The sequence below is a fragment of the Rattus rattus genome, chromosome 4 (genome assembly GCF_011064425.1).
Source record: "Rattus rattus isolate New Zealand chromosome 4, Rrattus_CSIRO_v1, whole genome shotgun sequence".
Classification (NCBI taxonomy): domain Eukaryota; kingdom Metazoa; phylum Chordata; class Mammalia; order Rodentia; family Muridae; genus Rattus; species Rattus rattus.
Window position 1 is genome coordinate 155995950 of NC_046157.1, and position 15512 is coordinate 156011461.

The 15512-nt window shown below is 43.5% G+C and overlaps 1 protein-coding gene across 1 annotated transcript in view; it reads left to right on the forward strand.

The window, feature by feature from the left end:
- Window positions 1-2473: 2473 nt before the first annotated feature.
- The window catches only part of Daw1 (dynein assembly factor with WD repeats 1), a 43114-nt gene continuing 30075 nt past the window's right edge, over window positions 2474-15512 (forward strand). The window contains exons 1-2 of the mRNA XM_032899595.1: window positions 2474-2541; window positions 14796-14868. Coding sequence (XP_032755486.1) covers window positions 2502-2541; window positions 14796-14868 — 113 coding nt within the window. The 5' untranslated portion in view covers window positions 2474-2501. The remainder of the gene's footprint in view (window positions 2542-14795; window positions 14869-15512) is intronic.

Consider the following 15512-nt stretch of genomic DNA (forward strand, 5'->3'; position numbering starts at 1 on the left):
GGCCACAATACTTTCTCTTGACTAGCTTAATTGGTTTAGTGGAGTGAAATTAAGGATACTACATGTGTAGCTTCTGTCTGCTCAAGGCTTGTTCCCACAAGAACATCTCAGTTCAAACTGCTTCGATAAAGTGTCATGGGCCACAGAGACTGCAATAAAGTGTCACGATTCAGGAGGCAGGAAGCCCAGGCATGGTGACCCTCTGGTCAGTTCTGGTGAGTCTCTCTTACAGGTTTTAGTCTGTTAACAGCCTACTGTATCCTCACATAGAAAGAGGATTGCAGAGCCCTCTGGGGGCACCCTTTATACCAGCCTTACCCTCAGGAACTAAGTGGTTCCCCAACCCTCATTTCCTATACCATCTCTTTTGGGTAAGAATTTGAACGTATGAAATTTGGGGGGAGAGGAACGGACGGTCAGCCCACTGCAGGGGACAGACCCATAGTCAAGCATTACACCCATAGAAGTCATTGCCAATGCCAATTGCTCATCTAGTGAGGGATTTTTGCAAAGCCACTGAGGGTTTGGTTCGTGAAGGGCAGTAATGTCACCCTGTGAGGAAGCCACACTAAACCATACACTGTGATGTGATGGGGACCATCATCTGGGCAGTGCGTGCACCTTCTTTTGTGACTCATAGTTCAATGCACTGGAGGTGAAATTAACTCTGCACACTGATTGAGTGACTGGTCCTGTGGCTTCTGGTAATGACTAAGTGATAAGTCAGCTTTAACCCCAATTTGAGCCACTGCCAAGGGAGATCTGAGTCCATTTGGCATTCTACCCTTTTTTTTTTTGGATCACCTGTTTGTACACAAACAGAAGACAGTAGTCTTCTAGGAAAATGGCTCTGGAGAACTTAAATTGGGTATTTGGCAAGGGTTTTGGTTTGTTAAATTAGGACCCTAATATCCCTAATATAAGAAAGAGGTCCTTGAAGGAACGACTATGGCTTGGGAAACTGAATGGACTCAGTGTGCCACTTCTGAATAACTGTCCTCAGACAAAGACCAAGGCGAGGCCTGCTGCCTTCCTCGGAGGTCTTGGCCCTTAAGAGATTGGGGTTCTATTTGAAGGGTCTGTTATAGTTTAGGTTTGAAGAGCTATCTGTGTGTTGAGGGCTTGGACCCCAAAGGCAGTGGTGCTCAGAGGCAGGGTCTTCTGGAGATGACTGGTGACTCTAACTTCCTCACTAGACTGACCCCTGAGGGAGTGAGTCATGGCTTGACTGTCTATTAGGGAGTAGTAGCAGCTAAAGGAACTGGGGCCTACTTAGAGGACGGAGAACATTTAGGGGTTCCCTTAATTTGTTCCTTCCCCTCCCCTTGTTTGTTTCCAGGCCATGACAAGGTGGGTAGCCTCTTCTAGAACATGCCATGATGTTTCAAGGGTAGACCCCAAAGTGACAGAGCCGACCATAGACTCAAACCTCAAAATCCATCATCAAAAACAAGCTCTTCATCCTTCAAGTTGATTTCTTTCAGGGATTTTATTATACAGACAGCTGACCCATAGAGAAAGAGGGATGCTTCCTTTTGGATTAGGTCAAATACTGCAACCTGGGCAGGACTTTCAGAATTGTGTCCCCTTTCGTGGACTATAACAGCAGGTACGGAATGTTAGTGCATCTCAATATTGGTGATGGTAATTTCGACCATGTGATTTGGATCTGTCCATCAGATTTCTCCACAGTGAGGTTGTTTTCCCAATGGCTATGCTCTCAGATAGTAGCTGTGGGAGCAATTACACTGAGTAACACCGGTGAACGCAATCCACCAGACTTCACTTCTACAAAACAAAACTTTCATCTTTTTCTTCTCATCCCTTTCTTCTTATCCCTGAGCCGTCTAATGGCCAGTAGAAGGGCCGAGCAGGAAGACACAGTAGGCCACATACTCGTCTGTTTGCCAAGTGCGGGACACTTCCAACCGGAGGTGTCTTGCTCGCTTCTACTATGTGTACTTGTATTTATCTGCAAAGGCACGTTCCCTTCAACTTTCTTTCCAATCTTCCAAACAGGTAGTCTTGGTTTGCTTGTCTTTTAAAAATCTTACAAGAGTTCCATATTCTTCTTTAACAACGAAAGGAAAGAGAAAATGTTAGTTTAGAGGCTTGGGCAGGAAATAGAATACTAATCGGGCATGATTAAAATAGCTCCTTAAAATTGCATAATTGTATTTGCTCTCTATTGAAAACCCTATGAGCATTTTATTTTCCCCAATTATTTTTATTACACTCTAAAAGAAGCTAAAATGATGAGCCGATTTAGGGAAGTTTAAACAGTTAAAGGATTAACTCTTTTCCACGTGATGGACCCTTGTCATCCCTGAGAACACTGGCTACTCCTCTGACTGCTGGCTGAGCCGCGAGCTGAGTTTTCCAGGGTTGCGGCTGGGCTCTCCAATACCAGCCTGGAAACACTTGCGCATGCGCCACAGCGTCCTACGGCTGTTTGTCCGTTTCCATGGCTACGAAGCCCATCAGGGTATGAGAGTAAGAAAATGAAGCTTAAGAGCCTCTTGCTTCGCTATTACCCACCAGGTACGGGGTTCCCACGAGTGGGCCCTGGATTCTCTTTCTGGGATGGTCCGGGACGCAGAAGGGGGCGGAGACTGGGGAAGGGCTCTGAGTAGCCCGTTCCTGGCGACCGAGTGGGACAGAAGGAAGCCAGAGCTCTCCAGTCTGGGTCTCCCACCCTTTTCAGGCACCTACCGCTGTTCCTCAAAATCCTTCAAGTGACTCTTTAAACTCCTTTAAGTTTGAGAAACTCTTCAAACTTTTAAATGCTTTCTAGTAAGTCAGGAGTCTGAGGAGGGAGGGACTGATGTGTAATGAGTAGTGGTGCCCTGGTACAGTGTTATCTGGAACCACAGAGACGAACCTCCTGTTATTTTAAAGTCTTAATGATCAAGTCAAAGCAAAGGAAACATAAAAGAAAAAATGCACACTCAACTGAGTGTACACTTTGTCACACTCTCCAGTCGGTTGCAGTAAGAAATCAGGTGATTATGAATCTACAACGTAACCTGCTTTGGGCGCCTTTCCATATGACTTTAAAGAAGGCCAGAATCCTTGATTGCAATGTGGTGATTGTGAAATAAGCCGACGGGATGCTGCTGTTTTAGACTAGGGTGTGCTTTTCTGGTGGTCAGTTGCTCACCATTAGAGAGAAAAATAAAGTACAACGTGTTGAGGAAAATTCCCAGCTTCTAACTGAGAACTCATAAATAAAAGGGTCAGGGGTCAGTGAGGCTCAGTGACTAAAGGTACTCCTGGCCTAGCCTGATCATCTGAGGTCCATCTCAAGGGGTAGAAGTGAGACCTTTGTCCCTGAAGTTATTCTCTGACCTCTGCACACATGTGTGCGTGTTCTCATGTCTGCATGTGCACATGCACACAACATAACACTGTAATTGAGAGGGAAAATACAGCGAAATATGTAAAATAATACTCTTGACATTTGACTCAGGATAGCAGCTAAACGCACGGCTCAACGGCACATTTGGGTAAAGAAACTGCGGAGATTTCAGAGTAGAGAAAATTAATTCACTTTGTCCCCAGTTTAGCCAAGACCGTTTCAAGGGTGGGGACTTGAAGAATCTCAGGACGTGTGTCTCATTTTTTTCTCAGCAAAGCAGCCAACATTTTTGCCCATCATTTAACCCCAAATGTCTAATATCCGAGGCTGTCGTAATTCCTTTCTTTGAGACCATACCGATTTCATTGTTTTTATACTTTGTTCCCTATCAGTAGGTAAGAAGATCACCTGTCTTTTTTTTTTTTTAACCCATTTTTAAATTTTTTCTTCAGAAGCCACCTGGCCATCCTTCCCCCCTCATTGATATCTCTCATGGCTTCTCTCTGCTCAGCCTTTTCCGTCTATTAATAAATCCTATCAGCTCTACTTCCAAAACATTTGGTGGATCTCTCAGTCCTCTTTCCCCTCAGGGTTTGACTCAGCACCCCTTCCTTCTGCTAATACACTCCAGCCCTTCATCCAGGTACCTGCTGTCTCTTGCTGGGAAATTTCAGTGTCTTGGCTTTCAGTCTCATCTACTGTTTGCCAGTAGAATCTGAACCCGACACCTCTAACAACTGCCTATTACGCCCCTGTAGGGCTTAGAGTGAGATCTACAGTCTGAAGGAATTGGCTCGGCCTGCTCTGTTGACTTCTAGAACTTTAGTCACTACCCTCTCTATAGTTTAGGTCTCTGACCTATTCTTCTAGAACTTACAAGAAGGCCTGCCATGCACGATCCCCTTTCTGGACAAAGCTTCCCCTAGACCTTATGATGGCTAGTCTCTCTTTACTTTGTTTGAGCCAATGTAATTGACCCAGAATCCTTCCTTTTCCACAGCTAATTAAGTACGGCTTACTGACTTCCTGTACAGCATTGCTCTGCTGTTGTTATTTTTATCATCATACGACACTGTGGTGGTTAGGTTTTTTTTTTTTTTCTTAACTGGACACAATCATCTGGCAAGAGGGTACTTCAATTAGTAATTGCCTCCTGCCCCCACGAGATTGGCCTATAAGCAAATCCATGGTCTTTTTCTTAATTAATGATGGATATGGGAGCACCTAGGCCATTATGTCTGGTGCTAAGCCTGGGCAGGTGCCTGGATTGTATAGGGAAGCAGGCTTAGCCAGCCATGGGAAGCAAACAGTGAGCAGTGTTTGCGATGGGTCTGGTTGCTGCTCCTGCTTGAGCTCCTGCCTGGACTTCCTTCATTGACAGTCTGTTCTAGGTATGTAGAAGCCAGATAAATCCAATCCTCTCTCCCTCCAAAGTTGCTTCTAGTGATGGTGTTTCTTTAGAACAGTCTAATAAATGATCACCCCACTTCTATCCCTTAGCTGTGGAGCTCAGGAATGTGGGCTATGAAGCCTGGGCAGCCAATTCTCACACATCAGAAATTTCCCTCGGGTGAGTTGATCGGACACATCAAGTTATCAGTCAACAGCATTTACCTCATACTTCTGCTGATTTTGCAGTTGCCACCCTTGTTGTCCCTCCCCTCAGTGCAAGCCTGCTTTGAGCTCCATGTCCTCCAACCTTCTCCTTTCTGTCTTTAGCTCTTTTCCCGTTCTCACTGTTACATGCTCTTGAGTCTGTACTTTTTAGGATCCCCCACTGACCTCCGTGTTTCTGAATCCACTCGTTATGTCTCAGGTTGGGGGCACAGAGGTCCTTGTACTCTCAGAGAGAGTACAGAGAGATCTAGGAATGTTAATCACACAGGAGTGCTTCCTCAGTGAAGGAGATAAAATCAAATACTTGCACTCTGTCCAGAAAGCTGAGAGTGGATTTTGTTAACAACCTGGTAACCTCTTTGCTATCAGTGGAAGCAGACCTTGCCCAGATTCCCCCAAATGGTTATTTCAGACTCTTTACTCCCCAGACCATTACTCATCCTTAGGGGAGCTGCCACATGCACTTTATGGCCTGCTGACTTCTGTGATGACGGTCAGAGACCACACTAGATTCTAGGCATTTTACCATCACCCTCATGGTCACTTACATTTTGTAAAAGAGTTTCTATCTAGTCATGCCTTAAGCTTTTTTTGTGCATCTGTAATTGGACTGACTGTTGCCCGGAAACCTTCCCCCAAATTGTACTGTGTTTTAAGTATGCTGACAATGAACCGCCAGGCAGTAGACTCCCCAAAGTATGATCCAGGTTGATGAAGTCAGCGTGCACAGGTTTTCATTCTTATGTGCTTTCCTCTCCGGCACCTGGAGGGAGCTCCTAAATTACAGTCCTGAGCAGACAACAGCACGGTACAAACATGGCTTCTCTTTGGTTTCCGAGATGAGCGCTCTGCCATTCTTTCACCTCACTATTACTCCTAGCTCTGTCCTGTTGGCTCCTCTTCTCTCTTAGTTTGGAATGCACCAGACCTCTGACTTCAAACTTCTCTTACCTATTGGCACTTCTTTGCTGGGCATCCTCATTTGTGTAGCAAGTGTTCTCAAACGTTTAGCCCTTTCCTTTCCTCAAAGGTATATCAAGTGAAGCCTAGATTGCTTCGCTTTCTAAAACTTTCCACCTTCCGAAGGTAGTTTCCAGCCTTTTTCTGATTGTATCACCTACCCCACCTCACCGACCCCACCCCACCCCACCCCACCCCCTCCCCCCCCTCCATCCCAGGGCTATGTCAATCCATACCTACTTACTTTTTACTTTCCCCACAAGACAAGAATTCCATTAGGGACTTGGCCTACCTATTTTCAGCAGCTACACGGACCTTGGCACATAAAATATCCAGTCACATGTGTGTTGAATAAGCAAGCTTGATGAGATGATATGCAGGGATCATGTTGGAACTTTAGCTGAAATGTGACAAGAACAGAGAAATCTGATCTCCGCTCGATCCAGCTCTGAGAGGCAGTGTTCTAGCAGGAGTCTCAGACTTATCGCAGGCTGAAGAATCTGGCCTATAATGTTTGACTTAACGATTATATTTCTAGTGAGGCCATATGACTTCGCACAATTAGGTATTTATGACTTAACTTCCAATCCCCGGGGTGGTATTTTATATGCAAGTTTTCCGGACTACTGAATAGCAAGTGGGTGTTTTAATAACATTATCATATGGGATAAAGATGCTCGACACGGAATGCTTCCTGCACTCCATCAGGTCTGTAAAGAGAATCATTTTGTTCAGCTTCCGAGGCTCTCATTTCAATTCTCCTACTTACAAGTCTGGGACATCCTTCTGTTAGCATCTACTAAGTCAAACCCTTCCCTACCTAAATGCCTGATGACCAAGTGCACATAGCAGGATGTGTCTGAGCCAACGTAGACCATTTCCCACCTGTGTTGGTCACGAGCATTGGTTACTAACTGGTGAGATTTTGGATTTTTGAAATTTAGGTGCTCACTGAGCCTTCCCACCAGCTAGCCAGGACAGCCTTGGTCACCTTTGTTGTTTGGTGTCCAGTTCCATGCTCTTTGGTTAGGAACTAAATACACAAATACAGACAAACTGGCCAAGGTTCCCATCACGTCCAAAGCTTCCGTCGTTCTGAGTAAAGAGTACTACTATTTCTTGATGCGCTGCTGATGTATGAGGGCAGAGGCTTCTTTCTGAAGTGTTCTCAGAATTATTCGTTTCGCATAGTGACTGACGACCAGCAGAAGGTGAAGAATACTGAGGTGCGGACACAACTCACAGAGGGAAGACGTGTACTACCAGCACCTCTGTCTTTGCTTTGTTTAGATATTCTCTGTAGCTCTGCTTGGAGCCCAGTCATTGTGAGGAGGACAAGCACATCTGCCTTGGGATAGAAACCAAGCAGGCCTTTTGGAAAACTTGATTGCTAATTTTAAAATACATTTTCTTAAGACACTAGATTGTATAATGTGGGGTTACCAACTTCTATTTTTCCCCCAATCTTTAAGGCATAGATTATTGTATTACTCCTCTATCCCTCATAGCAATGGTTCTCAACTTTGCTAATGCTACTTCATAACTGTACTTTTGCCACTGTTATGCACAGTAATGTAAATATCTGTGTTTTCAGATGGTCTTAGGCAACTTGTCTGAAAGACCCACAGATTGTGCCTAATAGATTTTACCTAAAAATGTTTTTTTTCAAATGCCTACTATCCTCAATAACAGTACACAACACTTCAATTTAAACATAGTGTAAAATTCTATGGTCCCAGTAAAGGAAAACTGTTTTAATGATAACAGTGCCTTCATTCAAGTAGGCTTTACCTAGTTCAAAATATTGTGTCTTCTTTGGGTCAGATAATCAGGTGGAGCCCCCATTCCTTAAGAGTTTATACCCTAACAATGTTAAACCATAACACCTTTTCTCTCTTCTCTATTTTACTTTTAGTTTTCTTATACTTTTTTAAATTTATGGGCATATTTAATTAGGCCTAAATCTTTAAGAACACATTAAAGAAGAACTAAGAGTGCTCTCACCCTCTGGAGGATGCATGATATCCTGAAAGTCAGCTCCAGTTTTTAGGCTCATTACCCCTGTCACTAACATCCATGATCTGTATTAATTTATGATAATTATATTCTTTATTTTCTCTCATTAATGAAGCAGAGATTTTTTGTATATTCTTATTAATGAGGTAGACTTTTTAAAAAATTATTTATTTATTTTATGTTATACATTGTTGCTGTCTTCAGGCACTATAGAAGAGGGCATCAGATCCTATTATAGATGGTTGCGAGCCTCCATTGTGGTTGCTGGGAATTGAACTCAGGACCTCTGGAAGAGCAGTCAGTGCTCTTAACCACTGAGCCATCTCTCCAGCCCTGGGTAGAGACTCTTATTTTGTATATTTTCTCTCATTAACGAGGCAGAGATTCTCGGTTTGTATATTTGTTCATCACTGTCTGATGTATTTTTACATTTCCAAATTAACCACTCATGCCTTTTGTTTGCTTTTCTTCTTTAATATCATGCTTAGAGTTATTCATACGGATCTCCCTGAGTTGAAATGTTTCCATGGATCATTATTTGTTTTTTTTTTTCAATGCCATCAACGTTACCACGTGGGAACTTAAAAATTAATTGCAAAAGTCTCTCTCAAAATTTTCATTTTTATCTGTTGAGTTTCATGTACTTAAAAAACTGGTTACAGATTTTGAAATATAAAATATAAATATGTTCCATTATTCAAACTACTACATTTTATTAAAAATTTAACTTCTCTAATCAACTTGCAGCATGTTTTTGCATGTGTGTGGCAGATAAATGATCTTAAATTTTTTTTTAAAACAAGGTCTTTTATTTTTTAGATTTATTTATTTTATGTCTATGCGAATACTGTATCTGCCATCAGACACACCAGAAGAGCAATTGGATCCCATTACAGATGGTTGTGACCCACCATGTGATTGCTAAGAATTGAACTCAGGACCTCTGGAAGAGCAGTCAGTGCTCTTAACTGCTGAGCCATCTCTCCAGCCTGATATACATGTTTATTTTCAAATATCCAATGGATTTTTGCATCATTACTTGTTAAATGATACATTGTTTACTCGTTAATTCTGTATGCTCCCTTACTTCTGGTTGTTGTCAAATGGTTCTCATATGTTTCTCATTGACTTTATAGTCAGGCACTCAGTAATTCCCTTTGCAATAGTAAATGGGGTCTTCCTATTTTTCTATTTACTGCCTTGTCATTTGTTAATATGTACATAATTCTTATGTAATTTTAACCTTAGATCTTTGAATTTTTCTTTTAAACCACATTCAGTTTTTATTTCTATACCATAGGGCATTTAACTGTGTTCTTAAAAGACTTTAAAATGTGATGGATTTAATGAAAAACTAAGGATGCAAACTAGAGTGGGTAGGGAAGCAAGGGGTGCATCTGGGAGGAGCTGAAGAATGGCAGGAGTATGGTGAAAACACATTGTATGAAACACTCAAAGGACTAATAAAATGAGAAAAATGTCAATATCCACATTTTGCTGAAAAGTTCATCATGCTAAACCATCATCACTCTAAACAGGAATTTTGTCTCCTTAAACCCTTTCTGTTTTTAAGTTTATTCTAGCTCCAAATCTTTACTATCTCCAGTTGTGGTGGGGGAATGCCAAAGCAAACTATGGCAAATAGCACCTTAACTCCAGTGTTCGCCTGTGCTAGAAGTTTCTGGGAAGTTCCATCAGTCACTGAAAGCATTCTGAATGCTTTTTTGTTTGTTTGTTTTCCTATTCTAAGGCAGTAAACTTCACTACTCAACAGATACTTGGTGACCTGTGTAGGTTTTAAGTATTGCAAGACTGTGTTGCGAGGAATTCCCTCCAAGGTTGTGACATCAAGAAGGGACCCTAAAGAAGGAGCAGGGCTGGGAGAAGAGCCTTGTTTGTTTAACATGATGGCAAGTCACCTACACGTCTGTAACTTAAGAGCTCTATTGTGGGGAGCTGCAATTAAGTTAATAATTACAAGTAATGGTTAACGTATTGATAACAAAGCCAAGTACCAATGAAAGATAGACAGATAGAGATGATAGATAGATAGATAGATAGATAGATAGATAGATAGATAATAGAGTGAGAAAGAAGAATCCTTGGACAGAGACTCTAATGACCATTAGTGTTTACCAGTAAAGAAGAGTAAAGGAACGAAGTCATTGGAAGAGAAAGAGGGAGAACATTTGCAAAAGCCCAAGGAAGATGCATTTGAGGTAAATGGTGTGAGCTTCGTGATTGGGTACCTCTGAAGGGTCATGAGTAGAAAGGCATGGGGTGCCAATCAAAATAAGGGGTCCGATGGTACATACACAAACACATACCATGTTCATGTGTTTAGTGAGCACCTCGGTGGTCCTTAGGAAAATATTCATGGTTGTGCGAACTGTAGAATGAGATACCCTCGAAGGCCACTTTTACTTGAAAGACTGACAGTAACTGACACTTTTTAGATTTGAGGCATTTGACGGACATTTTCTTTAAAAATAACAAACATGAACCTTCAAGTTTCTCCCGAAAACCTACATATTTCTTGCCAATGATGAAATTTGAGCTTTCAAAGAAAAAAAAAAAAGGTTCAGAAAGCTTGTACCCACCACCAGGACCCTGACAGTTTGCCAGCAGAGGGCTTTCTGATGACAGATTGGCGGTGCTGCTAACAGAGGTGGTCCCCAGAAGCTCCATGATGGAGTCTGTGAACACTTCAAAGCTCTGCGTAGTTTGAAGAGTGTTTTTCCAGGTTCGCCCACGTAAGAACCCACGTAAAATCTGGATTTTAATGTACCTGTGTATCAGAGAACTCACCCAAGTGGTTGTAGTGCCATATTGCAGCTTTAACTGTTAAGTTCCAATATCATATTGACGAAGAGTGAAGAACCACCCTCACTTCAAAAGGCTTTTAACTGTCTGCACACGGCCATCTTTTTCTTGTATTTCATCCAAAACAGCAGATGTGTGGTAGGAACTTGAATGCAGAAGTGGGAGTAATATTACAGCTGGCTTTAATTAGGCTGCATGTTGAAGCTGTGTAAGACTGCTGTGCCACTGTTCCGATGAGTCTCTTTGGGGGAACATGTGGCTATTTTTTTTTTAAGTATACTGTCATGCTGGTATGTGATGAATCTGCTGTAAAAACCATGGCAATGCTTTAAAACCCTCAACTCTAACATGGAGACTATTACACACTAAAAGCATATTTGTCGACCCAAGGTGTTTGAAAAGTGTAAGTTGCTCTTGTGGCCCCCGCTTGAGTTTGGAGGCAATGCAGCTGCTCCCAGAGCAGGTACAACCAAGCAGGCAATGCATGAGACCAGGATGTGACCAGGCCTTTGCCCTAGTCTCTTTCTTTTCTGCTGTGTGGGTTGATTTCTAAGTGTTCCCAAACACAGGTAATGTATTTAGTCACCTGTATGACTGAGACAAACAACAAATATAATTTCCTCAAGTTAGCCCCCCCTTTTTATAAACTTCTCATTTGACTCATTTTAATAAGTTATTTTTTATAAGCCTGAGACTTTGCCCCCATGTTTTTAGTCTGATAAGTGTTTCTTCATAGTAAGTTCTTGCCACATGGTTTTTCTCATTAGTTAATTCATTTATTTACTTTACATCCTGATTGCAGTGTCCCCCCCACCGCCCCAATCCCCTCTCATACAGTTCCTCCCCCACCACTCTACTCTTTGTCACTGAGAATGGAGAGGTTCCACTTGGGTACCAACCCACGCTGGCACATTAAGTCACTGCAGGACTAGGCACATCCTCTCCCACTGAGGCCAGACAAAGCAGCCCAGTTAGGGGAACAGGATCCACAGGCAGGCAACAGAGTCAGGGGTGGCCTCTGCTCTAGTTGTTGGGGGGCCTGCATGAAAACCAAGCTGCACATTTACAACATATGTGGAGGAGCCTATGCCCCTCTCAGTCTCTGGGAGCCCCCAAGGATCCAGGTTAGTTGACTCTGTTGGTCTTGTGGAGCCCCTAGCCCTTTTGGGTCCCTTAATCCTTTCTCTAAGTCTTCCAGAAGACTACCCTGTTCTTTCTAAAGTCTGTCTGTGGGTCTCTGCATCTGTTCCTGTGTTGAGAATTCCCCCTTAAGCTCTGTTTGCCACTTTTTAATTGGGTTATTTGATTTTCTGGTGTCTAACTTCTTGAGGTCTTTATATATTTTCATATTAGCCCTCTGTTGGCTGTAGTGTTAGTAAAGATCTTTTCCCACTTCATAGGCTGCCATTTGTCCTATCGATGGTATCTTTTGTTGATTGTGTTCTTATGCTGGCCTTTAGCCATCTGGTTGTCTCTGGTGTTGGTTGACCTGGTAGTCTCTGATGGTAGAAGGCCTCTGGAATTGCAGCTAGAGCTGGTTGTCCCAGGTGGCAGCAGGCCTCTAGGGATGCAGGCAGAGCTGTGGCCTAGGAAATGGAGTTCGGATCTGGGATTGCAGGTAGTGTTGTGGATGGAATGAAAAAGGGACCTCTTGGCTGCTGGGCTTGCTGGAAGACCCAGAGGGCAGGGGTTTGGGGCATAGGGAATCTCACCTGGTTGTCTCAGGTGACAGCAGACCTCTAAGGATGTGGGCAGAGTTGTATCCTGAGGAATGGAGCACAGAAAGAACAGGGCAGAACTCCCTGAGGCTGGGTTTGCCCAGAGAGGCTGGCAGGCAGGGAATTGGAGTGGGAATCTCACTTAGTGGTCCCTGATGGCTCCAGGCCTCCCTTGGGATTGCAGGAAGATGTGTGGATTGGAGAACGAAGTGCAGAGAGGGCGGACGACCTCGAGGCTTCCGGGCTCCTCCAGAGACTTGTCTGGGCAGGGGATTGGGGCATTAGTATCTCACCTGGTTGTCCCCGGTGGCAGCAGGTCTCTAGGGATACAAGCAGAGCTGGGACCTCAGGAATGCAGTGCAGAAAGGACAGGGTAGAACTCAGATTTTTTCTATTCTTAAAATCATTACAGGTGCATTTGTGATTAAGTATTAAATATAGTGTTTTATTAATTCTTTGAAGATTTAATGTGTATATGTAATGTATTCTGATTATATTCATTTTCCATGTCTCCTCCAATGCCTCTCACACTCACCCATCCCTCGGCTTCATGCCTGTTCATGTATTCCTGAGTGTGGGGCTATCCACAGAAGCACAGTTTGCCTACCAGGGACCACACCCTTAAAGAAAGTGACTCTCCTCCTGCAAGTCATCAACTGTTCATAGCTCCTCAGGTAGGGTTGGAAACTGTGAGTCCATTTCTCCCCTCAGTACTGGAATGCTGCCTACCTCAGTAGGTCTTGTGCCAGCATATACAACTGCTGTCAGTTGGTCGAAACATTTTTTATTAAGAGTTTATTTTTGTTTTTAAGTCTGATTCCTCTGAAGCTGTGTTTACAGGTGGTTGTAGGAACTGGGAACAGAATCAAGAGTCCTTTGCGAAAGCTGTATGCATGTTGAACTGCTTGTCCATCTTTCCAGCCCATGCTGAGGCACTCCTTAATATACTTTCTTTAAAATGTATACCAGATAATTGAAAAGCATCTTTCATCTAAGTGTTGGCGTTTGTTATTGGCCTTTGCTAGTTCTCACTATGATAAATGATTTTTTAAAAATGTATCCTGGATATTGATAATTTGTCGACTGTCTCTTCCTGGTTTTAGCACCCAGGGGTTATTAAGATTCTATCTAGAACATTTGCTTTAACGACTCATTACCTTGTTAGACTTAGCAAATCCGTCTGGTCCCTTGATGGTGGCTTTAGTGCCAAGACAGTTTGCTTTCATGACCCTCAACAATATTTCTGCTCTCTGCCTTGTGTTTCTGGTGCTTTTCCGACTTCAGCAAGGAGCATAAAGTCTGCTGTTTCCAAGTGACACCCCCCACCCCCCCAGATAACCGCATGAGCCTGAAGGTGCCCCTGACTGGAGGACACGGACACAAGGCTTCTCGCGCACTGCTCGGTGTGTAGTTGTGGATAGGTTTGGCACATGCCGGATTTTACCGTTTCCCTTTTAGGACAGGCACTATGGGTTGTCCTCTAACGATCAGCCTAGCAGAAAAGTGCTGGGAATCTTGGCTGCTGCCGGATTCCAATTCTTCTAGCACGGAGCCTGTGGTAGGGCAGGAACTGAGGAGGCCTGGAACTATTGCTGTGGCTGTTTCTTTTCTTTTTTTTTTTTTTTTTGGTCCTTTTTTTTTTTTTCCAGAGCTGGGGACCGAACCCAGGGCCTTGCACTTGCTAGGCAAGCGCTCTACCACTGAGCTAAATCCCCAACCCCAGCTGTGGCTGTTTCTATCTACTGGAGTCAAGTACATGTGGTAAGACAAGCAAGAACAGGAAGTGGGACCCAGTCCTCTCAGTGACGCACTTCCGCCTCAGTGACGGCTCCATCTGACCGTCCTAAACAGCAGCATGCACTAGGGTCCAAGTGTTCATACTTGTGAACTGACGGGGGATAGCTCACATTCAGAACACAGTGCCACACCAAATTGAAGACCGGATTTCAGATCGGCAACATCCTAACCCTCGGGGAAGCAGGTACTGGCAAACCTCTGATGCTCTTTGGCAAGGCATTCTAGTTGAATGGATGAGCTTTGAGAGACCCTGCCTTGAAAAAATAAGGTAGAGAATGATAAACTTGACCTTGCCTCCTGCCCGGTGACATATGTGCTCTTGCAAGTGTGTGCACACCCTTTTCTGCATGTGTACACAGCCTCATGAACTCGTGCATATACCGCACACAAATACTGAGGCAAAACAATTAAAAATCTGAAATGTAGAAGTGAGGAAAAGAAAAAAGCCTCTTAAGTGCATTAACCTTTCCTAGGTTTTCTTCCTATCACTCTTGTTTATTTTACAGGAATTATGCTGGAATATGAAAAAGGCGGAGAATTAAAGACCAAATCCATAGATTTACTTGAGCTCAGTCCTAGGTAAGTGAGCCGTGTACTGCAGGGCAGGCTTCACACCAGAAGCGTTCAGACGAACACCCCGATGAAGGTGTATGACTGGGCTGATGTGACTTTATTATTAAAAATATAAAGCTCACTATTCTGCCCGTTCTTTCCCCCCTTTTCATTTTTCTGAGCAGGACTATTTTAAAAGACGATCTGGTTAGTCTAGAATAGCTTTCAGAAGCTATTGAATACAGAGTGGCCAGCTTTCCCCATCCGGGTAGAATAGCCCCAGCCAGTACACCAGTATTGACAGGCTACCATCAACTCAGGTCCATACTGTACTTAGGCTCTCGGAGGCTTGCCCTTCCCTTCTGTGTTCCAGGGCCATAGCCAGGATCCCGTAGGTCACCTTCATGTCTCCATCATTCTCAGCAGTATGGGTTCCTCAGGCTCTCCTGGTGTTGGTAGTCTTAACACTCCTGAATAGTACTGGTTACTGAGTTTCAAAGATGCAATCTAGCCTGCTGTTTTCTCAGTAAAAAAGTATTTTACAAGGCTGGCAGACTGTCAGGTTTGAGACAAGAACTCCCCTCCACTGAAGCTCCATGTGAGCCTAGAGGAATTCACCTTCCTAGGTTGAAGTACCCAGGATTCACGATGTAGGAAACGCCATGCTGCAC